Source organism: Mustela nigripes, chromosome 11 (assembly GCF_022355385.1).
Source record: "Mustela nigripes isolate SB6536 chromosome 11, MUSNIG.SB6536, whole genome shotgun sequence".
Classification (NCBI taxonomy): domain Eukaryota; kingdom Metazoa; phylum Chordata; class Mammalia; order Carnivora; family Mustelidae; genus Mustela; species Mustela nigripes.
In genome coordinates this window covers 38,986,406-39,001,881 of record NC_081567.1, presented here as the reverse complement: position 1 = coordinate 39,001,881, position 15,476 = coordinate 38,986,406, and the positions used below count along the sequence as shown (strand labels likewise).

Here is a 15,476-nt window from a genome sequence, read left to right as displayed (position 1 = left end):
CAGAAGACAGGTGCACTCCTGCCAGAGAAGGTTCAAAAATGATTTTATTTCATTATTATCCAAGTACCTTTGAAAAGATAATTGTACAAGTCAGCGCATGAAAAATGGGCTGGGGCAGCCCCCCACTGGCCCTGGCCTGAGAAATGTACATATTTACAGGGGCCCTTCGAGGGGAGGGGCCCGGGACCCGCTGAGCCGGCGCCCTGGACACAAGGGTGGAGGAGGGCGAGCGCTACGGGGCTCCGTCGCCGGATCCACACAGTGGCAGGCAAGAGACAAGCTGTGTTGAAGGCACTCGGTGACATGTACAGTTGACAGAGGCCCCCGCGGGGCCCCTGGCACCCCAGGCCCAGGCCGGGCCGGGGCAGGGTGTGTCGGACCATCCCAGAGCGGGGGGGGGGGCAGAGCCTGCAGTGCGAGCGCCGGAGCAAGGAGCAGTGAGCAGCGGGCGCCGCTGCAGGGGCACTAGAGGCCGCCCTGTGGTGGGCCTGCTCCGCCGGCCGCTCCAAGGATCACTGAGCAGTGGGCGGGGTCGCTCGAGGGACCCCCGGCCAGCTGCGGGGCGAGCAGCACCTGGTCTTTGACCGCGGCCGTGTGTCTGCACACACGGGAAGCACACGACACGGCACGACACTCGGACGCTCGCCGTGATGCCCGGTCCCTGCCTGACATGGGCCCAAGCCGGCGCAGAGGCCAGACTGGCAGGTCAGTCTACCTTCTCCACCTTGCCGATGATCTTCTCCTCAAACACGGGCAGCACTGTGTCGTCCTCCCGAACCTCCTCGAACACTACACCACAGTCAAACTCATCGCTCACTTTCTTGAAGTAGTATCTGCGGGACAGGGGGGAGCAGGGATGAGGGCTCCCCCCGGCCCCGTGTGCACCGCAGGCCCTGCGGCCCAGCTGCTGCGGGGGTCACACTGAGCATAGGATACACGCGGGGCTCTCACCTGTAATTGCCTTTCTTGGTGAGCAGCTCCTTGAACTGGCCCAGGGTGACGGCGCGGCCCCGCACCAGGGTCCTGTAGGGGATGGGCTCCCCGCAGAAGTAGTAGGCCACCACGATGCTGTCACACGGCTGCGCACTCCCACTGCCCGCCTTTCTCTGGGACTTCGTCCTGGAGGTGGAGGTGTACTGGTGATTGCTAGGCTCAGGGCATACCCCAAAGGGCTACAGGCCCTCCAGGAAGCACAGGGCGAGGGTTCATCCCTCGGGGGGGTTCGTCATCCTCAGACACCCCCTTGCCTGGAGCTCCAGGGCCAGCCCTCCGGAAGCCTCACTCCACGTGGTGTCCTGACCCAAGGGTCCAGTCCTGCATCAGCCCCCCACACCCTCAGACCCACAGCAAGGACACCGGCTCATCCCTCCCCTGCTTGCCCCCTGCCCCCATACAGCCGGCGCCTCCATTTCCCCACCACCCTCCTGCACCCACCACATGGGCTCAGGCCTCCCTGTGGTCCGAGCTGGCTGGGGGAGCGGCACCCCCTACCCAGGCCCCATGAACGCAGGGGAGCAAGTTTCTCGGGGCCGGAACCCACAGTGGATCCCAGCACCTGGTTTCCTAAGACACCCAGGCCACTAGAACCAGCGCGGCCCCCAGCTCAAGGCTGGGCCACGCTCCCTGTGGCCCAGGTAAGAGTTAGAGAGCCCTGTGACTGCGGGAACACCTCACGGCCGAGGAACAGCCCCAGGCAGGGGCAGGGGCAGAGCCCAGCCCAACATGCAGAGAAGGGCAGGAGCCCAGCACCATGCAGCCCGGGACTGCACATCCTGATGGTGCTGAGGCAGGGCTCTGTGTCTGAGACCACAGGCAGCACCGTGTGGTCATCTAGCAGCTCTCGTCCCTGCGACCGCACCAGAGCCACCCAGGTGTGCTCAGACACAGCCCCTGGGCCCTGCTGGCCAGGAGCTCACGACCAGCCTGTCTCTCCCTGGGAGCCCTCCCCTCTCCCAGCTGCTCCTGGGCACACGGCTGACAGCGACTCAGGCCACGTGGCCATCCACTGCTCAAGCTGGGCTCCCGGGTGCCTGCTCTCCTTCCCTCAGTCCTACAGCCTCACACTGCAGGGTGGGGGGGTCCTCTGGGACTCCATTCTCTACAGAAAGGAGGCAGGGTCCCTGCTTTTCCAGAGACTACCCTCAAGGAGTGACCTGGTGGGGAGGCCAAGTCACCCACGCATTCGGCTGGACGTGACAGGGCACAATCTGAGATGTGGTGGGGACCCCCTTTCTGCTCTCCCCTGAGCGGAGATGCAGGGATTGGGCGACCGGCACCGCCTACAGGTGGTCCCCAGCGCCCTCCCTGCTCCACGCACTCCCGCACGCCACATGGGAACAGAGCAAGGCCCGGCGGGCGGTGGGCGCACGGGCCCCGGACACACCCTAGCCACCCAGGCAGGCGCTTTCACGTGGCTGAGCCAGGGAAACAAGGCCCAGCACGCGACCGCGTGCCCCCGGGGCCGGCGCGGAAGCTCAGGACAGTGGAGGTGGGTGGGGAGCCCCGGCCAGAGCGAGGAACAGCAGAACTTCCTCTCTGGCCCGCCAGCCGCATGTCCCACGAGGATGGCCCGCGTCTCCTCTGATGGAGACAAGCAGCTGGAGCCCAGCCCCATCTCTTCCAGTGCGGCGCCCCGAATCCTGTCCTGGGAGCAGCGGCTCCACCGCGGGCAGCCTGGCAAGCGGGACCCGCGCGGGGCGCACGTACTCTGTCTCGGAGAGCTCCAAGTCGGACACGGCCGGCACCACGCTCAGCACAGGTGTGCACGCTGGCCTGACGCAGGAGCGCCCCCGCTGGATGACCTCCTGCACATACCTAGGGAACAACCGGTCAGTGAGCCGCGGAGCTGGTGGGGGCCTCTGCCAAGGCTCGGAGGGGACAGCGGGGCCCCCACGAGGGTCCATCACCACTAAACAGGGCTCCTACTGTGTGAGCAGACAGACACCAAACCACGGACGGGAAGGTCAAGGGCTGCTTCGGGGTCAGTCGGGAGGCAGAGGCCGCTGGACTTCATCCGGAGCTCCTAGATTCCTCACTGCGTCGTGGAGCTCCCGGGACCCCACTCGAAGCACCCACTGGGGGCGCCGGCGTCTTGTCGCTTCATCCACACCAGGAAGGGTCTTCTGGGAGGGCCTGCCCCTGGCCTCCTCCACTCTACACGGCTCTTCCCCATCCATGCCCTGACGCAGCTCCGTCCTGAGCAGCGGGGGAGGCCCGTTCCGGGCCAGCCGCATGGCGGCAGCTCTCCGCAGGGCTGTCCGCCCTCAGAGAGACTCATCTTCTGTCAGCCTGGCGGGTCCACCCCGCAGCGAGCTTGGAGAGGGCCCAGCACCCCCACTGCTGCCTCTGGGCCTTCACTTGAGTCTGTGGCTGTTTACGAAAGGCCTATGGACGCCAACCACCGTCTAGCACCCCATCAGGAGGCTCACGGCCCGAGACATGTGTCCCCAAGAGGCTCATGTGGCTGCGCGGTGTCTGGCCGGCAAGGGCACACACAGGGCCCGCCGGTGCTGGTGGAAAGAGGAGACACGAGCCCGGCTCCCCCAGAGCATGCCAGGGACAACGGTCCCATGCAGCCCCGTAGAAGGTCTGGGCAGAGAGGGGACATCCCACAAGCACTCCCTGGCCCCTTCCCAGATGACGCCCCTGCTACCCCGTTTGCGCCAGGTCACAGGCCCCAGCGGACAAGAGGCATCCCCCACACCAGCCCAGGCATCTCGCGCCAGGCTGGCTCTCTGGTTCTATGGGGACAGGATGACAGGGTGTGAGACAAAGGGCCATCAACGTGGTTACGCACCACAGCCAGGGCACACACTCAGGGCTCTGCCCAGTGAGACCACCATGGACACCAGCCTCCCCAGAGCTGGAGAGCCCCACACACAGTAAGGCCCCCCGGAAGGATGACAAGTGATCACAGACGGGATAAGGGGCGCCGGCGACATCCAAGGAACACAGGGCCACTGTGTGACCATGCCCCCCCCTCAGAGACCCTGATCCACGTGGAAAAAGTGACCTCAAGGCCCAGCTGAAAAGGCAGGGAAACAACAACACTCAGGCCTGCAGAGAAAGCCTGTTATCACCAAGGAGTGCTCCCCGGGCTTCTCTGAGACGGCGTGAGCCGCGGGTCAGGCCTCTCTGGTCCCCAACGAGGGGGACTCTGGTGCTTAGGGGTCCCTCCAGGAGAAGACTGTCACATCAGCATGTACGTCAGCAATGCTGACTGTCCCGCCTGCAGACGGTGCGGCCCCTTCTGGGGTCTGCGAGCAGAGGTAGCCAGGAACCCCCAAGACCCCACTTGCAGCTCAGCCCGCACAGCAGCCAGGGGACCTGATGGGAACCCCTGGTGGTCCCTGTGCCACGGACACTGACAGGATGAGCACACTGCCAGAAGACAGAGGGTCCCCTCCATCCCTAGGACAGTGTAATGACCACATGCCCTCCCAGACCCTGGTCACAAAGCAGGGCCGCTTGCCGTGCCCTGGGTGGCTCTCAGTGGCAAGAAGCAAGCAGGACGGCCAGTGGGCAGCCAGCACAGCTCTCTGTGGGGCTCTTGGGCCAAGGGAAGCCTCAGCACCAAAGCCAAGCCACAGTACCCAGAGTGGACCTGGCTCTGGGTGTGGCCTGCTCCCCCCAACCCAGCATACCTCTGCTTGGAGGGTAACTTGCTGGCTCTCTTCTCTTCCTCCTCCAGACGCCTGCGGGCCTCCTCCAGCTGGGTCAGAGGGTTGGGGGCCGGGTTGGGTGGCATGGTGGGGTCTTGAATGAAGAGGTGAGAGGGCTGGACGGAGTTCCGCAGCTGAGCGCTGACCCAAGGGTGCACGGCCCCAGGACGCTCCACAGACAAGGGCCTAGAGCTCTCGTGTGCCTGCTGCTTCTTGGCGCCGGAAGACCTTTGGGAGCAAGAGGACAAGGAGTGGTGGCAAGTGAGAGCCTGGCCAGTGCGGGTGCCAGGAACTGGGGCAGGGCCCGGGGAGACCAAGCTTGGCATTGACCCTGGCTGTTAGGCAACAGTTCACACCCTCCCCCGGTGCCCCTGATACACATGTTCCTTTGTGGCATGCTTCTTTGTAATCTTGAGATTTTATTTATTTATTTGGGAGGGAGAGAATGAGAGAGAGAAAGAGCATGAGATGGGGGAGGGTCAGAGGGAGAAGCAGACTCCCCGCTGAGCAGGGAGCCCGATGCGGGACTCGTGACCTGAGCTGAGGGCAGATGCTTAACCAACTGAGCCACCCAGGCACCCCATTCTTCCGTAATTTTTATTATTTTTTTATAAAGATTTTATTTATTACTTATTTAACAGACAGAGATCCAAGTAGGCAGAGAGGCAGGCAGAGAGAGAGAGAGGGGAGGGAAGCAGGCTCCCTGCTGAGCAGAGAGCCCGACTTGGGGCTCGATCCCAGGACCCTGAGATCATAACCTGAGCCGAAGGCAGAGGCTTAACCCACTGAGACACCCATGCACCCCTCTTTCGTTAATTTTTTTAAAAAGTACTTATTTGAAGGGTGCCTGGGTGGCTCAGTTGTTGGGCATCTGCTTTCAGGTCAGGTCACAATCCCAGAGTCCTGACATCGAGCCCAGCATTGGGCTCCCTGCTCGGCGGGAAGCCTGCTTCTCTCTCTCCCTTTCTCTCTGCCTGTGTTCCCTCTATTGCTGTGTGTCTGTCAAATAAATAAACAAAAGCTTAAAAAAAAAAAAAAGAAGAAGAAAAAGTCCTTATTTGAAAGGGGGCAGGGCAGACAGAACCTCCAGCCAACGCCCCGCCAACTACGGGCCCACTCTCACAGCCCAGGTACCCCTCTGTGGCCCACTTTTAATCACTTCACTGAAATATAAACCCGATGCTACACAGACTTCCTTTAAAGAAAAGTCTTTACTATTTTAAAAAACATGTTAACATCAAAATAAGCGCTCTTTGTGAAAAACCTGAAATATACAGAAAATTTAAAAAATATATAAACAATTCGAAACATCACGATTTAGAGATACCTGTTCCCATCATGTTGGTATATTCTCTTCCCTGTTAAAAACACTTAATTGGGACGCCTGGGTGGCTCAGTTGGTTAAGCAGCTGCCTTCGGCTCAGGTCATGATCCCAGCGTCCTGGGATCGAGTCCCACATTGGGCTCCTTGCTCAGCAGGGAGCCTGCTTTTCCCTCTGCCTCTGCCTGCCATTCTGTCTGCCTGTGCTCGCTCTCCCCACCCCCCGATAAATAAATAAAATCTTAAAAAAAAAAAACACTTAATTGGCACATTTCTGAACTTATAATTTTTCCTGATTTCCCCCTCCATGCGCTAGCATACCAGTGCCTTTGTTACTCAACACAGAAAACACCTGACGCCTCACTCAACCCCTGAGTGAATTCCAGGAAAGCATCAGCCTCTCTTAGCTGTTGGCCGCAGCCCTCGGAAAGGGGGTTTTGTGCCAGGAGGGAATCCCAGGAAGAGGGTCCCCTGGGCAGTGGGTAGGCTCAGTGCCCTCAGGACTCCAGAACAGAACTGCCCAAGGCAAGACACCCCAGGGGGAATGGGCTCAAGGCCAGCCACAAGGACACCTCCTCCCTGGGCCCAACTCCCACCCCCTCCCTGCTTGGCTCTGTACCCAACCTCCCCTCCCCTACTTTCTCCCAAACCCCATCCCCTCCCATCTCCCCATAGCCCCTCATCTCTCCACCCATCCCCGCCAACCCGTCTCCCCTCCCCCCACCCCTCTCAACTCCCCACTCCCACTCTGTCTCCCATCTACTGGCCCCACCAGGCTCCACCAGGTCTTCATCTCCCTGCCCTACACCCCTGTGTAAGAACAGCAAAGGCAGAGGCACATGGCCCCCTAGCTCTCGGGAGGCCAGCGGGAACTCATGGGGACGCTGAATCACGGTCATGTCCTGACAGCAAGCACAGAGCCAGTCCTTGTGAAAACCCAACACCAGAAGAAATCCAGAGAAACCGACAGTCCATCCCCACCCCAACCAGAACAAGAGAGGGGCTCTGGAGAGAACCGTCAGCTAGAACAGGTTCTGGGACTGTGCTCGTCCCCAGGGCCACGTGGAGACCAAACACGGGGCCCCAGAGGTGGACAGTGCCACTTCAGCTCACCACTCAGGAGGGGCTGGGCAGGTGCCCACCTGATACCCCCCCACCGGCTGCACACACTCCAGCCTCCCCAACCACGTCCAAAACGGAGGAGCTTCAGGAGAGCCTGAGACGGAGGAAGCAGCGGAAGCCCGCCCACCGCCAGCATATCCCACCAGCCTGGGGCCCAGACAGCTGCCCTGTGAGAGATGGTACATGTCTCCAGCCCAGGGGTGTGTCTGAGCCAGCCCCGGTCCCCCACGGTCTTCCCACAATGGGGGAGTCCATAAGGGGCAGCAATGTCTCGTCCAGAGGCCGGCTCTGCACCAACAGAGCAGCCCTGGTCCTGCGGCAGCCAAGATGGAGCTCCGAGGGCCGCAGACGGCCAATGGCTGGGGGGACGGCCCGCTGCCAACCATGCAGCCTCTGTCTGCAGTGATGGGCAGGCACTGGCCTAACTCCCCCAGTCACTGAGGTCACCGTCATGTGGAGGCGTCACCACCCCAGAAATAACCTTGTGAGAACCACCGTGTGACAGCGGGGCCCCCTCCTGGGTGGGGGTGGAGGGCAGCAAGAGGAGCTCAGACAGAGCATGGCGACCGCAGACTGATGTCACCCGCGGGCACCCCTGCCCAGGACACGATGGGGGACGGGGGGCATCTGTGAGCTCAGAAGACCATAGAGATCTTGCCACGTGAGGAGACAGCGGGCGGCCAGGCACTGCTTCAGGAGCGCGGGCTGCCGGGGGCTGGGGGCTCCTCACTGGTTCCACACCCCCGTACCCACACCCCGGACGCAGTGCGCCCCTTACCCGTGGCCAGCCTTGCGGTGCCTGCTGATCTCCTTCTCCCCCTCAATGATCCACTGCATAATCTTCTGGTTCTTCTCCGTGTCTTCTGACGGGCCTGGCGCCTCTGCGCCCGCACTCTTCCCTGACTCAGCCTTCTTGGCACTTCTTCTGGGGGCAGCGCCTGCCTTCCCGCTGTAAGAGCAGAACTGGGGGTCACCTGCTGACGTGGCCCGGCCTGACTCCGGGCAGCTGTACCCCGGTGCTGGGGTTCAGTCGGGGTTGACTGAACTGTCGGGGCTCTACGGGCTGGGACGTGGAGGAAAGCGTCCAGACGGCACCACCTGGGAGGCCTAGCGCCTGTCCTTCCCCGGCCTGCTGGCAGCCGCCCCAGGGCCCAGATGCCTCCCCCTGAGGCAGATGCATCTGAGGGTAAGCTGCCTGGGAGGTCAAAGGCCACACTCTCCAGCTGATGGCACTTGGACAACTTTGATTTTTTAAAATTATTTTTCTAAAGGTCTGAGAGAGCGCTAGCACGTGCTCGCACATGTGCAGGAAGGGCAGAGGCAAAGCGACTTCAAAGGGTGGAGAGGAGCAGCCTGCCCTCTAAGTGGAGTGGCTGGACGTGAGTGGCCATCTCACGACACCTGAGCCAAAGCCGACCGGCTGAGCCCCACAGGCACCCCTCATGGCTGGATGACTTTTAAAAGGGAATTCTGGCCACAAAAACCAGGACAGAGCCCACCGGAGACGAAGCTCCTATGTGTGACCTTCGATCCTAGGAAGACACATGTGGCCCTCACAGACACGGGCTCAGAGACAAGGAACCACAGCACCGATCCCAAAGCAAGGCTCCGGCTGCCTGGCACTCGCCAGACACTCACCTGTAGGCCAGGCTGTCGCTGGCATTGGGGGCAGCGCCCACGCTCTCCAAGTGGCTGCGAGGCTTGGCCACGTGGCTGTGCACCTCTTGGCCCCACAGGAAGCTGCCTTGTGCCCGGCGGGCAGCCTCGGCGTCGGCCGGCTCCTTGGGCCTGGCCGTGCTGTGGTGGCTATGGTGGTGGCTGTGCCGGTGCAGGTGCGGGCCGGCCGTGTCCAGCTTCGCCCCTGACTTGGGCGCGTGCTTCCCGTGTCCAGAGGGCACGCCCCCCAGCACACCCACGATCTTGGGCACATGCGCGCTGTCAGGGGAGCGGTGGCCGGGCCCCGGTGACTGACAGCCGGGCGTCCGCATGACCCGCTGCACGTGCTCATCCAGGATGCTCTCCGGGTTCTCCTCGTGCGCGTCCCGGAGCCCCATGCAGCCCACATCTGCGTAGCGGGGCGGGAAGTGGTGCCAGGCGGGGGCCAAAGGCAGCTTGTGACTGGCCCCCAGGGGGCCAGAGGGCATGTCCCCATCCTCGCCTTCTTCCTCCTGTAGGACAAGCCCATGAGTCAGCTCCTGGCACTGCCCGTGTCGCAGAACCTCACATCTGGGGTCACAAAGAAGTCAGCCTGGCAGCTTCATCCTGGGGGTCCGGTGAGGCATCGGACGCTGGCTTGACTTGAGGACCAGGGGAGGGCTCCCCGACCCCACCTGGCCACAAGCACTCATGCACACGCGCACGTGGCCACTATGAGTCCCAACGCCAGCCTATGTCCTGCCCACGGACAAACCTCCACAAGGAGTTTTCCTTCACCTTTCTCAATAAACGTATTTTTACCTTTTCAGGTGATTTTCTAATTCCTTGATTTTTAAAAAATCTTATTTATTAAAAAGAAATTTTTTTTTAAGACTGTACTTATTTATTTGACAGAGATCACAAGTAGGCAGAGTGGCAGGCAGAGAGAGAGGGGGAAGCAGGCTCCCCGCTGAGCAGAGAGCCCGATGTGGGGCTTGATCCCAGGACCCTGAGATCAAGACCTGAACCGAAGGCAGAGGCTTTAACCCACTGAACCACCCAGGCGCCCCATAAAAAATCTTATTTATTTAAGTCATCTCTACCTGCAGTGTGGGGCTCGAGCCCACAACCCCGAGACCAAGAGCTGCACGCAGCTGTCACTGAGCCGGCCGCCCCCACTCCTCTGCATTACTGCTGGATCTTCTGCTGCGCTTTCAAGAGAATTCTACCCCTGCACAGAGGCGCTCACATCTTGCCGTGTGTTTCTTGGTGAATCCTCCCAGTGAACTAGCTGGCCCTCGCTTGTCTGACAGTCCACAGAACCACATCCGTAAACACATCTGACCAGTCTAATTCCCAAGGACATAACTCACGCTGACTTTCTCATCTCACTCAACAGTGCAGACCAGGATAACGCTGACTAAATCTGGTAGTAACCCAAAGAGCGAGGTAGGAACCCCAACCCCTGCACTCCACTCTAACCCAATCTCAAAACCTTCCCCACAAGACTTCTCACTTAACAGGAGAGTACCTAAACGTTGCCAGCACCGGCAGTCAGCTGCAAACACGTCAGTCTCCCTCAGGGCAGAGGTGGCGCGGAGGGCACACAGAGGGGTGGACGGTGAGTGTGCCCCTGATGGATACAGACTGGGACCCTGGGCTCCCTCGCTCCACCCCATATCCCCGTATTGACCCCTCTGCCTTGCCCTCCCCAGGACACGGGAAGTGACCCCAAAGGGAGCAGTGAAGAAGGGGAACTCTCCATCCCCAGGAGGCGGGGACTGGCCAACACCATCTCGGTGGCTCTGCATATGGAAGAAATCCATTTTAGGATTTTGAAATGTTATAGGCTTAACCGAATTGTCTGAGTAATGGTTTTTTTGTTGTTTTTAATTTACGTATTTGACAGAGAGACAGACAGCATGAATAAGCAGAGCGGCAGACAGAGGGAGAGGGAGAAGCAGACTCTGCTGAGCAAGGAGCCCGATGCAGGGCTCGATCCCAGGACCCTGAGATCATGACCTGAGCCAAAGGCAGAGGCTTAAGGACTGAGCTACCCAGGCGCCCCTCTTCTTTGTTCTCATTTTCCAAGTTTTACAGAAAAATAAGTTATTTTTGCCAAGACGTATTATTTGAGAGCGTGCGAGCTGGCATGTGCAGGGAAGGGGAGGCAGCCTTGAAGCAGAACCCCCCACTGACTGCAAAGCCTGACGTGAGGCTTGATCCCAGAGGCTACTGCGGGCCCCGAGTGGAGCCGCACACCAGAGCCAAGGCCACGTGTCTGCCCATTAAGTTTCTGAATCAAGATGCCGGAAACACTAGGGGCTATTGGTCTGAACGTGTCCTGTGACGTCGCGGAGCCCCACGCAGTCCCTGGGGCAGGTGTTGCCCTCTGCGGGTGAGGCTCCTGCTGGATTCAGACACAACCGCCGTGGGCCCGCCGGGGATGCCCCAGAGAAGAAGGGACCACTGCTTGGCTGCGAGAAAGTATGCTGGGCACCTGCAGCCCAGCGGTGTCTAAGGGGCCTCCCGGGAACCTTTATTAAGGATTTTATTTATTTATTTGACAGAGAGATCACGAGTAGGCAGAGGCAGGCAGAGAGAGAGGAGGAAGCATGCTCCCCGCTGAGCAGAGAACCGATGTGGGGCTCGACCCCAGGATCCTGGGATCATGACCTGAGCCGAAGGCAGAGGCTTAACCCCCTGAGCCACCCAGGAATCCGCCTCCCGGGCACCTGCAGGGTCACAGGCACGCAGAACCTCTGAGCCAACTCTCTTCCCGTAAGAGGGTGGACTGGGGGCCCCAGCCACAGGGCCAAGATGCTGCTGCTGAGCACCTACGGGTCTCTCCAGGCCTTGCCTCCCCCAACGAGCACCTCCTCCCAGGAGCCAGTGAGGGCTGGGCGGGTGCGGTGGGGGCCTCAGACGGACAGGCGTCATAGGAGAGCAGGCAGACGCTGGGACAGGGTCAGAGCGTGTCAGGAGCCGGCACACTGGGAGACCCTGGAGGGAGCTCTGTGGGGGCCTGAAGCCATCCTCAACTCTACCAGCCGTTGGAGATGCGCTGTGGCCCTCCCAGGAGGCGCACTCACCATCCGGACGCGCTTCAGCCGCTCTTCCAGCTTCTCCTCCGCCTCCCGTGTCCGCTGCACGGCCTCCAGGCGGTGGATGAGCTCCGCGGCGAACTTCTGGGGCTCCACACGGATCTCCTTTGGCATTCGATAAGTGCGCTGTGAGGAGACACGGATTAGCCAGCCACGAGCCGCTCAGAGCCGCACCCCCCAAACCGAGACACGCATGTGCTCTTCCTGGGTGAAGAGAAACAGGCTATGAAACCTACACTTCATTGTCAAGTGAGTGATCTTGCTTTCTCCCTTTCGCTGGTGGCAACCGCCTCGCTGCCCCTCTCCTTGCTGGACTGGAGCTGTCCTCCACCCGGCACCGACCGGCGAGGCGGAACAGAGCTCTGCCAACGCTGCTCCAGCCTTAGGAGCAGAGAACCAGAGGCAGGGAGCAGGCGAGAGCCAGATTAGGTCACTAGGGCAGCGGCTGGCAGGGCCCCAGCAGGCCGGAGCTTCTGGTGTCCTAAGCCCAGGTGTGCCCTTCACCTCGGCGCCCCCAGCCTACCCCAGAGAAGTGCCTCTAACACGACGGGCCAGGCCAATCCCCTGCGAGGCCTGGGAAGGGCGAAGGGGGACCTGCCAAGACCACGTAAGAGGGAGGGGCCGGGCCCAGGAGCCCCCGGCAGGAGACAGCCCGCACACTGTCCCGCATGGCGGGGGCCGGCAGCCCTTAACCCGCAGGCGCGGCAGACCAGGCTTTGGACTCGGATCTGCTGTAAGGATGGGAGACCCAGAACTCAGGGTATAGGAAAACGTCCAGGGGAATGGGACGGCCTGTTGGGAGGAGACAGCTCCAGAATGCAGTTTACAGGAATACACAAGACCACGTTTCCGGAGTGTACTTCACTTTGCTGTAATTCCACGTTCAAAAACATTGAAAGAACAGCAAAAAGGACTCCTGTCCAGCCCTCACCCAGACTTCCCCAGTGGAGCTGCCAGGTACTGTCGTTCCCACCCACAGACACAAACACAGGCACACGTGTGTCCACGCACTGACACACACGTGCACGTCCTTCACCGGACAGTACCTAACACCAGGCAGTAGTTTGTCCTGAAGGCCAGACCCAAGAGGGGGAAGGGGCAAGTGTTCCCAGAAGAGCCCAGGCAGTGGGGACGGCCAAGAGGCTGTAGCCCTGAAGGAATATTCCGGACAGGATGTTCAGATAGAGCCCCAGAGGCCAGCGGGGTCCATCGGGGAGTGCTGGGACCCACAAGGGACTGAGGGCTGAAGGCCAGACAGCAAGAGCTTCATGGTCCTGACCCTACATGATGCCACACACAGGCCACGGGCAGAGGGGAAAGTCCTGACAGGACCAAACCACAGGCACATGGCAGGCTCGGCCCAGCAGAGGCCCATCCGAGCCCGTGTGTTCTGGAAGAGAGCCTCTAGGCTGCACAATTATGCTTCTGAAAGGAGCAGATCTGTACGAACGGACAGCTGCGGACGAACACAACACATGGGAAAAAGCTGTGGTCACTAAAACTGGGGGACCTCTAGGGCATAAGAACAGCCCCTCCCTCTGCTGGGAGGAGCAGACAGCTCACGCTGGGCGGCTCCCTGGCACACAGCCCCCCGCCTGGCCCTGGGAGCCCCCGCCAGGTACGCAGTGCAGCGAACACACGAGGGGCAGCCGCGGGCCGCACATCTTGGCTGCACTCCAGCCGCCATGGCAGGATGCGCACGCACGTTCCTGGGCAGGCCGGTGCCAGCCACCACAGGAGACACACCCCAATCACGGCACGCCGCCACCTCCGCGAAGATGGGGACCGCTGTTTGCTGGTTTCTTCGGTAAGAAATGTTACCCCAGGGGCACCTGGGTGGCTCAGTGGGTTAAAGCCTCTGCCTCTGGCTCAGGTCAGAGCCTCTGACTCTGATCTCAGGGTCCTGGGATCAAGCCCCGCATCGGGCTATCTGCTCAGCAGGGAGCCTGCTTCCCTCTCTCTGCCTGCCTCTCTGCCTACTTGTGATCTCTCTCTCTGTCAAATGAATAAATAGAATCTTTAAAAAGAAAAAAAAAGAAATGTTACCCCACAAATAAAAGTTAGCTATTTTACCAGGAAGAATGGTTTTGTGCAGAAAAGCGAAGAACGGCAACCGAGGACAAGCAGTCTACGGCAAAGCGGTCGACGACTCCCACGAGCAAAGGAAAAGGTTATTTTACCGAGAAGGGAGAGGCAGTGGGAGTCTGCGGGGCACAGAAGTCTGCGGGACAGAAGCAAGCAGGCCGGCGACGACGGCTTCTCCTTGGCTGAGGTGTGGGGCTGGCCGATGGGGTGGGAGATGCAGGCACAATCCTCTGGGTAACTGAGGGCCCTTCCCTCGGCCGCGGCTCCTGGGCGTCTGCACAGACCATTCCTGATGCTGGGATTGCGGAGAGCTGCCCCTCCTGGCTTCCCGACTCCAGCGGACGAGGCGTATCCAGATCAGCTTCCACAGGCGTCCACGAGGTCCACAAGGTACAGGCCACTCTACTCCTGGAACGCCGAACCTCTGTCACCGAACATGCTGCTGTCTGCCCTAAGCCCACGGGGCCGGGCGGGACTCCAGGCCGCCTCCACGGCTCCCATGTGCAATGCCCACTGCAAGGCCAGCTCCCCCAAGCAGGGCTGGAGTCCTGCCCAACTGCACCCCGGCCAGGCCCCTGCCTAGGCCCAAACAAGCCATGGCAGCCGGGGACCCCGAGGCCAAGAACTCCCCACGCGCCTACAGAGTCAGGAACTGGCCCTTGCATGGGACCAGAAACAAAGCCCCGGCAGGTGAGGAGGCTGCTGACATGTGGCCCCCGTGTGCAATGACCGCCTGGCCGGGCCCCGTCCGCTTCAGCCACGTTTGCTCCCGTGAGTGGGTCAATAGCATGGACACCGGGGCTCACAGAATCTTCCCTGGAAAGACAACCAGCACTCAGAGGTCACCCGCTTCTCTCAGGAACACAGAGGACCTCCTACTTTCCCCGAGGGATCACTGAGGGCAAGGCCCACGCTATCGTTGTCAGCCGCCCCACAGGGGTTGGGCAACTGAGGAAGGAAGGCTATGAGGCCACCGCACCATCCACACCACACGGCAAGGCCAGGCTCTCGCTGCCACGCCACGTACTGTCTCAGCTCTATCTTCGCGCTGGCTTGGCCAGGCCTTCCAGAACACAGAGGCTCCTCACTTCCGACGCTGGAGCTTTCCCCGAAAAACACCTCTCGCTCCTGACCCTTCCAGATTCTCTCCGTGCCGCGTTCTGAGAAGTCGTTCCAGGTCTGTATCCAGCTCACCCACTTTCTCTCCTGGTTTTGTCGAATACTCTGTTTAATTTGTTGAGCTAAGAACTGTTCATTTTGAGGGGGGCCGGGGGGCTCAGTCCGTTAAGCATCTGCCGTTTGCTCAGGTCCTGGGGTCTGGGGTCGAGGCCCTGTCGCACAGGCTGTTGGTGAGGGTCCACACGTGCAACCCACCACCCCTCTCTGAAATACATCAACCTCGAGGGCGGGAACACGTGAGAGGAGCCGCTGTGGACGCCGCAGGAGCGACGCGAGAGCTACTCCTGAGCGCCAGCTGGACGTGCCGCTGCCAGGAACCTGACGGCAGGTGTCCCCCGCAGGGGCCTTCTCCCACAGGCACCCCAGACC

The 15,476-nt window shown here is 60.9% G+C and overlaps 1 protein-coding gene across 3 annotated transcripts in view; it reads right to left on the bottom strand.

The window, feature by feature from the left end:
* Nucleotides 1-26: 26 nt before the first annotated feature.
* The window catches only part of AXIN1 (axin 1), a 47,815-nt gene continuing 32,365 nt past the window's right edge, over nt 27-15,476 (bottom strand). Inside the window, exons 4-10 of one of the 3 annotated variants that reach the window (XM_059415841.1) lie at nt 11,832-11,969; nt 8,743-9,272; nt 7,883-8,053; nt 4,644-4,889; nt 2,707-2,814; nt 952-1,119; nt 27-833 (exon numbers count right to left, since the gene is read on the bottom strand). In XM_059415841.1, coding sequence (XP_059271824.1) covers nt 707-833; nt 952-1,119; nt 2,707-2,814; nt 4,644-4,889; nt 7,883-8,053; nt 8,743-9,272; nt 11,832-11,969 — 1,488 coding nt within the window. In that variant the 3' untranslated portion in view covers nt 27-706. The remainder of the gene's footprint in view (nt 834-951; nt 1,120-2,706; nt 2,815-4,643; nt 4,890-7,882; nt 8,054-8,742; nt 9,273-11,831; nt 11,970-15,476) is intronic. The other 2 variants (XM_059415842.1, XM_059415843.1) reach the window with 2 other exon arrangements.